The following is a 14,433-nucleotide window of genomic DNA, read 5'->3' on the forward strand; positions in this document are numbered from 1 at the left end:
CTCAGGTGATCCACCCGCCTCAGCCTCCCAAAGTGCTGGGATTACAGGCTGAGCCACCATGCCTGGCTAATTTTTGTATTTTGGTAGAGACAGGAAGTGCCTGTAATCGTAGCAGATGCGGGGGGAGGGGCTGAGGTGGGAGGATGGCTTAAGGCCAGGAATTTGAGACCAGCCTTCGCAACACAGCAAGATCCTACCTCTGCAAAAAAATTTAAAAAAAATAAGGGCTGCAGAGAATTCTATTGTATGGATATCATTATTAATTTAAACATTCCTTCAGTAATTGGCATTTGGTTTCTTTGCAAACAAAGCTGACATGTAGATTCCTTAAGTGTGTATCATTTAACACACGTGCTGCATCCCTGCCCCCAACCTTTTTTTTTTTTGAGATGAAGTTTTGCTCTTATTGCCCAGGCTGGAGTGCAATGGCTCAATCTCGGCTCCCTGGTTCAAGCAGTTCTCCTGACTCAGCCTCCAGAGTAGCTGGGATTACAGGTGCTCGCCACCACGCCCGGCTAATTTTTGTATTTTTAGTAGAAACAGGGTTTTGCCGTGTTGGTCAGGCTGGTCTCAAATTCATGACCTCAGGTGATCTGCCCTCCTAAGCCTCCCAAAGTGCTGGGATTATAGGCATGAGCCACTGTGCCCGGCCCAACCCACTTTTGCACTCACACCGAGTTAGCCAGAGAACCAGTCTGAAGAATTCAGACAGCAGAGCCAAGAGGATGCCAGAGAATGAAGCTGGAGCCCTGATGATACTGTGAATTTCGACTGAAGTCAAATATACCCCGGCCTGCCCAGTTAGGTGCCAATACGTTCTCTCTGTTGCTCAAGCTGGTTTGGACTAGGTCTTTTTAAAATTACTTGCAGCATAAATGGTTCTCATTGGCACACAATAAAATCCTCACAGCTGAAATGTTAAGTGAAGAAAGTATGCTGAAAATGACATATAAATGTTGATAGCAATTCCTTTAAAATATAAATGTCGAAGAACAGAAACCAGATGGACATACATCTGGACCAAGGTTAAGGATTTTTAAAAAAAAAAATTTTTTTTTTTTTTTGAGACAGAGTTTTGCTCTTGTTACCCAGGCTGGAGTGCAATGGCACGATCTCGGCTTACCACAACCTCTGCCTCCTGGGTTCAAGCAATTCTCCTGCCTCAGCCTCCCAAGTAGCTGGGACTACAGGCTGTGCCACCATGCCCAGCTAATTTTTTGTATTTTTAGAAGAGACAGGGTTTCACCATGTTGACCAGGATGGTCTCGATCTCTTGACCTCGTGATCCACCCGCCTCGGCCTCCCAAAGTGCTGGGATTATAGGCGTGAGCCACCGTGCCTGGCAGGTTAAGGATTTTTTTGTAGGAAATTTGTGTGCTTCATTATAATTTTTTGATGCTTTTGAGTTTTCTACAATAATTTGAACTACTTTCATAATCATTTGCCTCAAAACAGGTTCCCTGGAAGCACAACCTGAGGCAGGGGTTCCAGGGCACGTGATTTAGGGAAGGTGAGCACTTCAGGAAGAACCTGGAAGGGAGTGAGGGAGGAACCAAGCAAGGATGTTGCCTCTGGTCAAGTCTAGCCTTTTCGCCTGGTTGGGGAGTCGGCCCTGAAGTGTACAGTGAGCCACAGAAACTAACCAAGACAAGGGGGCTGGCCTTTTATAAAAAAATTTTTTTTCAGAAGAGTCTAGCTCTGTTACCCAGGCTAGAGAGCAGTAGTATGATCTCAGCTCACTGCACCTTCCTCCCTGTGGGTTCAAGCGATTCTCCTGCCTCAGCCTCCTGAGTAGCTGGGACAACAGGTGTGTCACCACACCTGGATAATTTTTGTATTTTTTGTAGAGATGGGGTTTCGCCATGTAGGTCAGGCTGGTCTCGAACTCCTGATCTCGTGATCCGCCTGCCTCTGCCTCCCAAAGTGCTGGGATTAAAGATCTGAGCCATCGTGACTGGCGAGACAGTGTTTCACTATGTTGGCCAGGCTGGCCTTGAACTCCTGACCTCAGGTGATCTGCCCGCCTTGGCCTCCCAAAGTGCTAGGATTACAGGTGTGAGCCACCTTGCCCAGCCATTCTTTTTTTTTTTTTTTTTTTTTTTTTTTCTTTTTTTTAAGACAGGATCTCACTCTGTCAGCCAGGCTGGAGTGCAGTGCCATGATCATAGTTCAAAGCAGCACCACCATGCCCAGCTAACTTTTAAATTTTTTGTGGAGATGGGGGGGGGAGCTCTCTCTGTTGCTCAGGCTGGTCTTGAACTCCTGGGCTTAAGTGATCCTCCTGTCTCAGTCTCCCAAAGCGCTAGGATTCCAGCTGTGAGGCACCATGCCCGACTGCGGCTGACCCTCTGTATGCCTTAATCAGGTAATCATTGGCTACCCCTGTTAGTGGGGGTGTACCCTCCAGGTATTTCTAGGCTAGCTGACTCCTGCCAGATGAGTGCAATTCTCCAGAGAACACAGGCATCTAAGCCTTGACCGCCATCGAATCACCAGCTGGGACCAGAACATTGGTGGTGAAGGCCTTCTGGGTGAGACACAATGATTGTTTGCAACAATCATTTAAAGAGTTATTTAACATCAGGCTGGGCGCAGTGGCCTGTAATCCTAACATTTTGGGAGGCTGAGGCAGGGGGATCACTTGAGGTCAGGAGTTCAAGACCAGCCTGGCTAACGTGGCGAAACTCTATCTGTACTAAAAATGCAAAAAAAGAGAAAAAATTAGCTGGGTGTGGTGACAGGCGCCTGTAATCCCAGCTACTCGGGAGGCTATGGCAGGAGAATCTCTTGAACCTGGGAGGTGGAGGTTGCAGTGAGCCGAGATCATGCCACTGCACTCCAGCCTGGAGAACGAGAGGGAGACTCTGTCTCAAAGAAAAAAAAAAGAGTTGTTAAAGTAACATGCAGACTGACTCTACAGAGGCTGGCTGTTTTCTCCCCTTAGTCTCTGCTGTCTACACTCCCTAGTTGGCCATCACTGAAACTTAACAAATGGCCAGGTGTGGTGGCTCACACCTGTAATCCCAGCACTTCGGGAGGCCACGGCTGGCAGATCATCTGAGGCCAGGAGTTTGAGGCCAGCAACACCCCAAGACTCTTAAACAAACAAACAAACTTAAATGTATATGGAAGTCTTGGCTCTAGATAACTGAGAGAAATGGAAGTGGCTTAGTGAGTTGCTGATCATATTACTTCTAATAATAGAATTCTTTATTAAAACAACTATGGGCCGGGCGTGGTGGCTCAAGCCTATAATCCCAGCACTTTGGGAGGCCGAGGCGGGTGGATCACGAGGTCAAGAGATCGAGACCATGTCAGTCAACATGGTGAAACCCCGTCTCTACTAAAAATACAAAAAATTAGCTGGGCATGGTGGCACGTGCCTGTAATCCCAGCTACTCAGGAGGCTGAGGCAGGAGAATTGCCTGAACCCAGGAGGCGGAGGTTGCGATGAGCCGAGATCGCGCCATTGCACTCCAGCCTGGGTAACAAGAGCAAAACTCTGTCTCAAAAAATAAATAAATAAATAAATAAATAAATAAATAAATAAAACAACTATGGAAGAAAACAGTGCTTTCTTTCTATTCCTTTTAAAATCTGGAGCACTTTGCAAAATGGAAATTAATGCCTTGACTTGCATTGCTATGTGATCTGGGATTTTCACTTCTTCAAGGAAAGCCCCACTTGGCTTATTGGCTGCCTGTCTTGCCCTATGTCTGTTTTTTTTTTTTTTTGATTTGTTTTCATTTGTATAAATGTGTGGGGTACAAATGTAATTTTGTTAGATGCATACATCCATAGTGCTGACCAGGGCTTTTAGGGTATCCATAATCCCAATAACGTACATTGTATCTGTTAAGCAGTCTTCCATGATCTTTGCCCTGTCTTCTAAGCAGCTGGCTTGTATTTTTGGATTGAGCCAATTTTGGATTGAGAGAAGAGAAGGCAGGGAGTGAGGGAAACGTGCCTGGGAATTCCAGGAGATTGTTATCCTGCCCTGGCCGCTCTCTCAGGGGATTCTCCTCAAGTACCTTGGAATGTTCCGGTGGCTCCTGTGGATCGCCACCACAAAGATCATGAGGTTCTGTTGCCCTGGCAACCAGTTGTCCAGCACCTCTGCACTGGAGGTGCCAAGGTGCCAGGAAGAGGCAGGACTGCCCGGCCCAGCCTTGGAAGAAGACTTCTTGGTCGAAGCGGCACACAGGAGCAGAGACACAGTCTTGGCTCCAATTTCATCTCAGTTATGCCCACCCTTTCTGTGTTCGTGGATGTGCCCCTCGTCCACAAACCAGAGGGCAGCTTGTTAAAGGCCTACAAACAAGATGATTACCCCAACAAGATGTTCCTAGCCTATAAAGGTAGATGCCTAGCAGTTCCAGAGTCTAAGACTTAAGTGATGGGAACTGCCTCTAGGAGGACAGTGGTCCCTGCTGCAGTGGGAGGGGTGCGGCCCAAGCTTCTGTGGGAGGAGCGATCTTTTTTTTTTTTTTTTTTTTGAGACGGAGTTTTTGCTCTTGTTACCCAGGCTGGAGTGCAATGGCGCGATCTCAGCTCACCGCAACCTCCGCCTCCTGGGTTCAGGCAATTCTCCTGCCTCAGCCTCCTGAGTAGCTGGGATTACAGGCACGCACCACCATGCCCAGCTAATTTTTTGTATTTTTAGTAGAGACGGGGTTTCACCATGTTGACCAGGATGGTCTAGATCTCTCGACCTCGTGATCCGCCCGCCTCGGCCTCCCAAAGTGCTGGGATTACAAGCTTGAGCCACCGCGCCCGGCCGGGGAGGAGCGATCTTTCCTTGTTAACAGAATTGCCCAGTGGGGAAAAGCGCAGAGAAGGTCCCACGTTATTCCATGCTCTCTGCCCTTCTCTGGGAGCTTCTAGCGGTTTGGTGAGAGCTATGTCCTCTTCCGCAGCTCAATGCTTGGGGGCCTGCATGGCCATCCCACACTTCAGCCTCTCCTCTTAACTTCTCTCTCTCTCTCTTTCTATTCTTGAACCAAGAACGGTTCCCCAAATTGAGCCTTATGATATGCAACTGGGTCTCCCCACTGTGAAAGTCAGGGTCACCTTTGTTTTTTTGGAGATGGGGCCTCACTCTGCTGCCCAGGCTGGAGCACAGTGGCAAGATCTCAGCTTACTGTCAACTTTGCCTCCTTCGCTCAAACCATCCTCCTGCCTCAGCCTCTTGGCCAGCTGGGATGACAGGCGCTGGCCACCAGGTCTGGCTGTTTTTTGTGTTTTTTTTTTTTTTGTAGAGGCAGGGTTTTATCATGTTGGCAAGGCTAGTCTTGAATTCTTGAATTCCTGAACTCAAGTGATCCGCCCACCTTCGCCTCCCAAAGTACTGGGATTACCGGCCTGAGCCACCCATCCTGGGCTTGTATAATTTTAACCTTTAAAATGGCATAGGTTTCAGTTGTTTTTTAAAAAAACACAAAAATAAGACACATTTACTAACAGCACATTGTTTTTATCAAGGAGAAAAGAAAAGGGAAAGTTTTCTTTTCACAGGGACCTTCCCAATGCCCCAAGGAGTTCAGGGCAGACTTGTTTGTGGGCTGTCTGCAGAGATCAGCCCCCGGGGCCCAAACCAAGCACCTGACGCTCCCTCTGTGGTTTTCCTCGCAGTCTGTATGACAAATGAAGGCCGTCCCTGGGTTTCTCTGGTGGTACAGAAGGCCCGACTCCAGATTTCACAGGATCCCTCCCTGAATTATGAGTACTTGCCCACAATGGGCATGAAATCATTCATCCAGGCCTCTCTGGAGCTCCTCTTTGGAAAGCACAGCCAAGCCATCGTGGAGAACAGGGTGAGAAGCGGGCCCTCCCCGACCCGTCCTGACACAGAGAGTGGGGATCTGGACCTGCACAACCTTAAACCCAGAAGGGACTTTGGAGGGCCCCCAGTATGGATAAGGGGGACACCTGAGGCGCAGAGAGTCCACAGCTTTAGCCGTCATAAGGTAGAGTAAGGATCGGAATCCCAATCCAGTGGTATTCCCACCTGCTCACACTGCTGATTTGAAAGCTCTTTCAAGACAGAAATGATCTGAATAGGAGGTGGTGTTAGTATTCCCATTACTGTTTTATTTTTTAATTTATTATACACATTTTTTGAGACAAAGTCTCATTCCATCATCCAGGCTACAGTGCAGTGGTAGGATCTTGGCTCACTGCAACCTCCACCACCCACGTTCAAGTGATTCTCATGCCGCAGCCCCCTGAGTAGCTGGAGTCACAGGCGTGCAACACCATGCCCGGCTAGTTTTTGTGTTTTTGTTAGAGACAGGGGGGTTTCACCATGTTGGCCAGGCTGCTGTCAAACTCCTGGCCTCAGGGGATCTGCCTGCCTCGGCCTCCCAAAGTGCTGGGATTACAGGCATAAGCCACCACGCCCAGCCTCCATTACTGTTTTAGAGAGTTATTTCTGTTAATTTCTATTTATTTATTTACTTATTTATTTTTTTGAGACAGAGTCTCACTCTGTGGCCCAGGCTGGAGTGCAGTGGCCTGATCTCGGCTCACTGCAGCCTCCACCTCCTGGGTTCAAGTGATTCTCTTGCCTCAGCCTCTTGAGTAGCTGTGATTACAGGCGCCTGTTACCATATCCAGCTAATTTTTGTATTTTTAGTAATGACAGGGACCAGACTGGTCTCGAACTCCTGACCTCAGGTGATCCACCCTCTCCGGCCTCCCAAAGTGCTGGGATTACAGGTGTGAGCCACCATGCCCACTGCGCCCGGCCTATTTCTGTCTACTTCTTGCTGGCAGGTAGGGGGTGTACACACTGTTGGTGACAGTGGTGCCTTCCAGCTTGGGGTCCAGTTTCTCAGAGCTTGGCATAAGGATGCTCGTATAGTTTACATCATCTCTTCTCAAAAAGGTGAGACTTACCCAAGACGAGGGCGACAGCAAATCCCCATCCCCTGTTCCGAATCCTCACCCAACTGCTGTCTTCACTGTTATCCCTCATTCTCTGTCACGAGCAAAATGGCAGACAAGCCAGGCTATTTATGTCCTTTTCCTGTTAACGTCCCACCTTCAGCCAGTGACTCTCAGCCCCACACTCCAGTACCTCTGTCTCCATCTGTTTCCCATGTACCAGCTGTGTTCCCACAGAACTGGTACACGGGAAGCTGTGTTCCCACAGAACTGCATGGACTCATCTTCCAGGACATGGGCTTTACAGTTTATGAATACTCCATCTGGGACCCCAAGAAGCTATGCATGGACCCCAACATACTCCTCAATGTGGTGGAGGTAGAGAAACTCCTCCCCAGATCTGACTTACAGCCTAAGGTTCCTCTCCTCCCCATGCCCCTTAAATCATCCAAGACCTTTTCCAGGTTTGAATTTGCCTGGCCCTTCAATGGTAACTAACATGGAGGAGCACTTTATTCCCAAATGCCCTGGGGCCGCCACTCCTGGGTAGGGGAATCACACCATCTCTACCTGCAGCAGATCCCACATGGCTGCGTTCTTGTGATCGGGAACATTATTGACTGCAAGTTGACCCCAAGTGAGTGGGCGAAGTTGATGTCCATGATAAAGGTAAACCCAATCTCCTGCCTGACCTTCCTGTCTTTTAATCTCTGCTCTCTCCTCCATCCGACTCATTCTTTCTTTCTTCTACTTTCTCCTACAGAGCAAGCAGATATTCCCATTTTTTGATATTCCCTGTCAAGGGTTATACACCAGTGACTTGGAAGAAGATACAAGAATCTTACAATATTTTGTGTCTCAAGGCGTTGAGTTCTTCTGCAGCCAGTCTCTGTCCAAGAATTTTGGCATTTATGGTATGGTACAGGCAGAAGGAAAGGGGAGGGTCTGTTGTGAAATGGCGCTGCGTTGACAGCACAGTGATGTTTTCCATATCTCATCCTCTGGAGGGAGCCACAGACTCCAGGGAGAGCACATATGGAGGCAGAAGTGGGGAGCACTGAGCTAGAATTTGGTTCTGTTACTACATCTGGCCATTCGACCCAGCTCAGCTTAGATAATTTCACCCTCAGGACTTTGTTTCCTCGACTATGAGATGAGAGGGTGGGGCTGGCATGGTGGTTGACACCTGTAATTCCAGTCCACACCTCCCAATCCCTCCTTTGGGAGGCTGAGATTGGGCGATCACTTGAGGTTGGGAATTTAAAACCAGCCTGGGCCACACAGAGAGACCCTGTCTCTACAAACAACTTAAAAAATTAGCCGGCCGGGCGCGGTGGCTCAAGCCTGTAATCCCAGCACTTTGGGAGGCCGAGGCGGGTGGATCACGAGGTCGAGAGATCGAGACCATCCTGGTCAACATGGTGAAACCCCGTCTCTACTAAAAATACAAAAAATTAGCTGGGCATGGTGGCGTGTGCCTGTAATCCCAGCTACTCAGGAGGCTGAGGCAGGAGAATTGCTTGAACCCAGGAGGCGGAGGTTGCGGTGAGCCGAGATCGCGCCATTGCACTCCAGCCTGGGTAACAAGAGCGAAACTCCGTCTCAAAAAAAAAAAAAAAAAAAAAAAAAAATTAGCCGGGCATGGTGGTACACACCAGTAGCCCTAGCTACCCGCGAGGCTGAGGCACGAGGTTCACTTAAGCCCAGGAGGTTGAGGTTGCAGTGAGCTATGATTCCACCATTGCACTCTAGCCTGGGCAACGGAGAGAGACGGTCACTTAGAAAACAACAACAACAAAAATAAAAATAAAGAAAATAGAACTTAGTGATCTTGCGAGTTCCGTCCTCCTTTAAGACTCTGACTTGTGGATACTTTTGCTGGAAGGAGAGCCTCTGGCAACCTCCAGGAGCCTGAATACCATCCCGGCTGGGCTGCGATGAGGGCCTCATGGTTCAACCTTTTCTTCTACGAGGTTAGAGGTTGAGGTCTAGGTGGAGGCCTTGGGAGTGGAGGAAGGGGCTGAGGCTGTCTTCTCAATGCTGCAGATGAAGGAGTGGGGATCCTAGTGGTGGTGGCAGTCAACAACCAGCAGCTGCTGTGCGTCCTCTCCCAGCTGATGAGATTAGCCCAGGCCGTGTGGCTAAACCCTCCTAACACGGGTGCACGGATCATCACCTCCATCCTCTGCAACCCGGCTCTGCTGGGAGAATGGTAAGGGTGAGGGCTGGAGCAGGAAGGGATGAGAGAGGCCCTGGGTGCCTGCAGACCTGCTGATCCCGGGATTCCGCAGGGTGCTTCTCTCTCGCCCATGTGGCCGCTTTGCTCCATCCATTCATCAGCATTTACTGAGGACCTGATGTGTACCAATGGCAGTGGCAGTGCCAAGGGTTGCCTTAGGGGACAGAGTGATAGGACATTCATTTTGTACCCAGGCCAATGAGTTATCTGAACTCTTCCAGATTGCTTGGGGACATTAGACAGCATCAGGGGCTTGCAACTCTGGCAAAATCTGCCAGGGGGCCTCCTTGGCTTGCTTAAGTTAATACGGGATCAAACCTCCCTCCCACTCTTAGCCATCCCAGAGCCTCAGGCACTCTGCTGGGGGCCTTTGAAGGTAAGAAGAGTGGACTGGCAATAAGGGAGGTTTGAGAGCAAGGGGGACCTCACACCCTTCTTTCTCATTGTCCTTTCTTGGTAGGAAGCAGAGTCTAAAAGAAGTTGTAGAGAAAGCCATGCTAACTAAGGAAAAAGTGAAGGAAAAGCTCCGGCTCCTAGGAACCCCTGGCTCCTGGGGTCACATCACGGAGCAGAGTGGGACCCATGGCTATCTTGGACTCAACTGTAAGGGTCTAGGGAGTGGGTGGCCCCACTTTCTGAACTTTGGCCTGTATTTGAGCGTTAAACTTCCCTGACTAGGTGACCAGTTCCTAGCTTCACTCCAGATTTTGATTCTGTCCTTGGAAAATGGGCTGCTTTAAAGACGCTTCTGGACCCTCAGAAGTACCGACATTCCCTGTCCTTCATAAACCAGCCTGGGTGCTGGGTGAGGTGGCTCACACCTGTAATCCCAGCACTTTGGGAGGCTGAGGCAGGTGGATCACCTGAGGTCAGGAGTTCGAGACCAGCCTGTCCAACATGGTGGAACCCCATCTCTACTGAAAAAAAAAAAAAAAAAAAAAAATTACCAGAGCATGGTGGCACATCCTGTCATCCTAGCTACTTGGGAGGCTGAGGCAGGAGAACCACTTGAACCCAGGAGGCGGAGGTTGCAGTGAGCCAAGATCACACCACTGCACTCCAGCCTGGGCAACAAGAGTGAAACTCCATTTCAAAAATAATAAATAAATAAATAAATAAAATAAACCAGCCTGGGCTAGAGGGGAATTTGAGATGGCCAGTGTCAGGATCTGAGACCTTGCCATGACTGCAGTCCAGCAGGTGGAATACCTGGTCAGGAAGAAGCACATCTACATCCCCAGGAACAGTCAGATTAACTTCAGCTGTGTCAATGCCAACAACATACATTACATCACTGAGAGCATCAATGAGGCCGTCCTCTTCACAGAAAGCTCAGAGGAGTGCCTTCCAAAGGAAACAAACCCCTGATTGGAATAAAACTTTAGTCTTTGCAAAAATCTTGTGCTGATTATTTATTGCTACAATTCATTTTTTTTATTTTGAGACGGAGTTTCGCTCTTGTTACCCAGGCTGGAGTGCAATGGCGCGATCTCGGTTCACCGCTACCTCCGCCTCCTGGGTTCAGGCAATTCTCCTGCCTCAGCCTCCTGAGTAGCTGGGATTACAGGCACGCGCCACCATGCCCAGCTAATTTTTTGTATTTTTAGTAGAGACGGGGTTTCACCATGTTGACCAGGATGGTCTCGATCTCCTGACCTCGTGATCCACCCGCCTCGGCCTCCCAAAGTGCTGGGATTACAGGCTTGAACCACCGCGCCCGGCACAATTCATTTTTTTTACAAAACACTTTGTTCATTTATTTATGAAGCAACGGTGTGGCCTCAGTAAAGAGAGAGGGGGTGGGGAAAGAGAGAGAGAGGAGAGAGAGAGAAAGGCCCAGAGGAAAGGGTCACTGGTCATCTCATATTAATTGAGCACCTACTACATTAAGGCCCTGAGCTGGCTGTGAAAGGCAGTGCAAAAAACAGGTACGATCCAGTCTGTTTTCTGCAGACACTTAGAGTCTAGTTGGGGGACAAGCCTTACTCACATAAAACACTTAAGTAACATTTTAAGGCTGAATGTAATAGAAGTCATGGTAGATTATATAAACTGAAAATGTGTCAGGAATTTAGAAAATAAAGACTTCAAAGTGGGCCAGAATAGATGGGGAGCATCTCTGAGGAGGTAGGACTTGGTTGGGATATTGATAGATAGATGAATGGATTGAATGCATAACAACTAATGGAAGCTGGAAGGATATCCTAGGTCAATAACAACCTGAGCAAGTGTCACTGACATGATAATACAAAATAAATGTTTATGGGCATCTACTAATCCATGGGACTCTGCAACCCCCCCAGGATACCAACGGGCATATGATACAGTTGATACCCTGTACTCTTGGGGAGACACTATGTATAGGGTTGAAAGGAAAACTTATTTTTCTCTCTCCTCCATTGTGATTCTCAATTCTGACACCAGATTGTGTAGGGTTTTCCCCATACAATTAATTCAATTCTCTGGTGGACATCAGTTGGGTGTCTTACAATTCAATAGACAGAAGAGATTCTTTTTTTTTTTTTCCTTGAGACAGAGTCTTGCTCTGTTGCCCAGGCTGGAGTGCAGTGGCTCAATCTTGGCTCACTGCAACCACAGCCTACCAGGTTCAAGCGACTCTCCTGTTTCAGCCTCCCAAGTAGCTGGGACTGCAGGCACGTGTCACCATGTCTGGCTAATTTTTGTATTTTTAGTAGAGACGGGGTTTTGCCATGTTGGCCAGGTTGGTCTCGAACTCCTGATCTCAGGTGATCCACCCGCCCTGTCCTCCCAAAGTGCTGGGATTGCAGGCGTCAGCCACTGTGCCCAGCCCAATTCAGTAGATTCTGATACTGTCTACTTGGACTTAGCATCAAATTCCAGAGGTTCAGGAATTTCTGCAAGACTGCACCCCACTTCAGATGCCAGTCACATGTCCAGTGGTGACCTGGGCATCTGCTGTAAATTGGGGGTTTCTACAACTCCTTCCTTGGGTTTGATAACTTTCTAGAACAATTCACATATCTCAGGAAAATAGTTTACTTACCAGATTATCAGTTTGTTATAAAAGGATACAACTCAAGAACAGCCAGATGGAAGACAGGCACAGGGAAAAGGGCGAGGAAAGGGGCGTGGAGCTTCCATGGTCTCTCCGGGTTCCCCCTCCCAGCCCCTCCATGTGTTCACTAACCCGCAAGCTCTCCAAAACCCTGTAATTAGGGGTTTTGATGAAGGATGCATTGCGTAGGCATGATGGACTAAAACTTTGGCCATTGTTGATTAACTCAACCTCCATTCAGTCCCTCTCCTCTTCCCAGAGGTCGGGGGTGGAGCTAAAAGGTCCAACCCTCTGATCACATTGTTGGCCCCTCCCACAACCAGCCGGTCATCCTATGGGCTTTCCAACAGGGACCTTAACATAAACTCAGCTGTGGTTGAAGAGGTCTCCTTGGGAATACCAAGGAGTGCTTCTTTCACTATATACCTCTCGTCGCTTTGGAAATTCCAAGGTTTTTATTTTTTGGTGGGTTTTGTTTTTTGTTTTTTGGGTTTTTTTGTTTGTTTTTAATGGAGATTTACTCTTGTTGCCCAAGAATGCAGTGCAGTGGTGAGATCTTGGCTCAGTGCAACCGCCACCTCCCGGATTCAAGTGATTCTCCTGCTTCAGTCTCCCAAGTAGCTGGGATTACAGGCATGTACCACCATGCCCGGCTAATTGTGTGTATATATACACACAATTAGCCGGGCATGGTGGTAATGTATGTATGTATGTATATATATGTATATATATGTACATACATACGTGTATATATGTATCTATATGTACATATATACGTGTATATATATGCACATATATATGTACATATATACGTATATATATGTATATATATATTTTTTTACTAGAAATGGGGTTTCACCGTGTTGGCAGGCTGGTCTCGAACTCCTGACCTCAAGTGATCCACCAACCTCAGTCTCCCAAAGTGCTGGGATTATAGACGTGAGCCACTGTATGTATCTGGTCTCCAAGGGTTTTTAGGAGTTCTGTGCCAGGAACTGGAGAGAGACCATGTCTATTTCTTATCATAAATCACAATGCCACAATGATAAAAAAAAGTATATAACAATAAAAGGTGACATGTAATACATGCCTAATGAGTGTTTCTGTAAAGGGTTAGCCCAGGAGGACGTGGTTACCCAAATCCTGCATATTCCAAGGGTCTTCAAGACTGGCCCTCACTGGTTCCCGGGATATGCATCCGGGCCCTTTGAGTGTCCTACCCGACGAGAGTGTCTTTGTGGCCCGAGACCTTGGGATACATCGTATCAGTTTGACTTCTTGGGGCTGGAGACTGAGTAGCTAGGGAACGTTATGTGAGTACTGCATGACTATGTAATTGATCCCCAATGAAAACTCTGGACACCAGGGCTTAGGTGGCGCCTTCCCTGGTTGACAGCACTTCATGTGTTGTCACACACTGGTGCTGAGAGAATTAAGTGCTGCCCAACCAAGGTCACACAGATGGCAAGAGGCACCAGTGGCATCCATGTGCTTGGTGCCCTGCCCCCTGCTATGGCACTGCCTTCCCCATCCAGGTGGCCCCCCAGTACCCCTTCATTTCCATCTCCAGGGGACAGGCTCTGCCCTGAGGAAATGTTATATCACCCAGGGCAGAGCCCCAAGGAAGCCAAGAGCTCTCAGAGTTGGGGCGTGCTAGGATTAGCCCACTGGACCACCTTGCCCAGAGCAAAGAGCAGTGGAACTGCACCTGCAGTGTCCCCAGTGAGGAAAAAAAAACTTGCCCACCGAGGGCTGGCACAACCCAGGAAATGAAGGAACAGGCAGGAGGGAGGGGTGGGTCCACAGCCTTTCTTACTTGGAGGAATCCCTATGAAAGGACAAGCTGGCAGGGCATGGTTGCTCATGCCTGTAATCCCAGCAATTGGGGAGGTCGAGGCAGGTGGATCACCCGAGGTCAGGAGTTCAAGACCAGCCTGGTCAACATGGCAAAACCCCATTTCTAAAAAAAAGAAAAAAAAATTATCCAGGCTTGGTGGAGCAGCTACTCAGGAGGCTGAGGCAGGAGAATCGCTTGAACTCGGGAGGCGGAGGTTGCAGTGAGCTGAGATAGTGCCACTGCACTCTAGCCTGGGCGACAGAGCAACTCTTTCTCAAAAAAAAAAAAAAGTGTCTGGCAGTTCCAGGGTTCTCTCCACGGGGCACGCTGGGATTCCAGAGGGTTCCAGAAGATACTGGGGACTTGTGTCCCGGTTGGGTGCTCAAGCCCAGCAGTTTGTGGGTGCAGCACTGGCCTTCCCCAGCGTTCTTGGGC

The 14,433-nt window shown here is 48.6% G+C and overlaps 1 protein-coding gene across 1 annotated transcript; it reads left to right on the plus strand.

Annotated features, from left to right (window-relative positions):
* The first annotated feature begins 3,408 nt into the window (after window positions 1–3,408).
* On the plus strand, window positions 3,409–10,509 carry GOT1L1 (glutamic-oxaloacetic transaminase 1 like 1). The gene is given in 9 exon segments (XM_074384240.1): window positions 3,409–4,358; window positions 5,632–5,813; window positions 6,775–7,263; window positions 7,462–7,554; window positions 7,649–7,799; window positions 8,932–9,097; window positions 9,585–9,727; window positions 10,317–10,478; window positions 10,481–10,509. Coding segments are annotated over 9 exon segments (1,530 nt in total). The 5' UTR covers window positions 3,409–4,243.
* Window positions 10,510–14,433: the final 3,924 nt, after the last annotated feature.

Source organism: Saimiri boliviensis, chromosome 13, assembly GCF_048565385.1.
Source record: "Saimiri boliviensis isolate mSaiBol1 chromosome 13, mSaiBol1.pri, whole genome shotgun sequence".
Lineage (NCBI taxonomy): Eukaryota > Metazoa > Chordata > Mammalia > Primates > Cebidae > Saimiri > Saimiri boliviensis.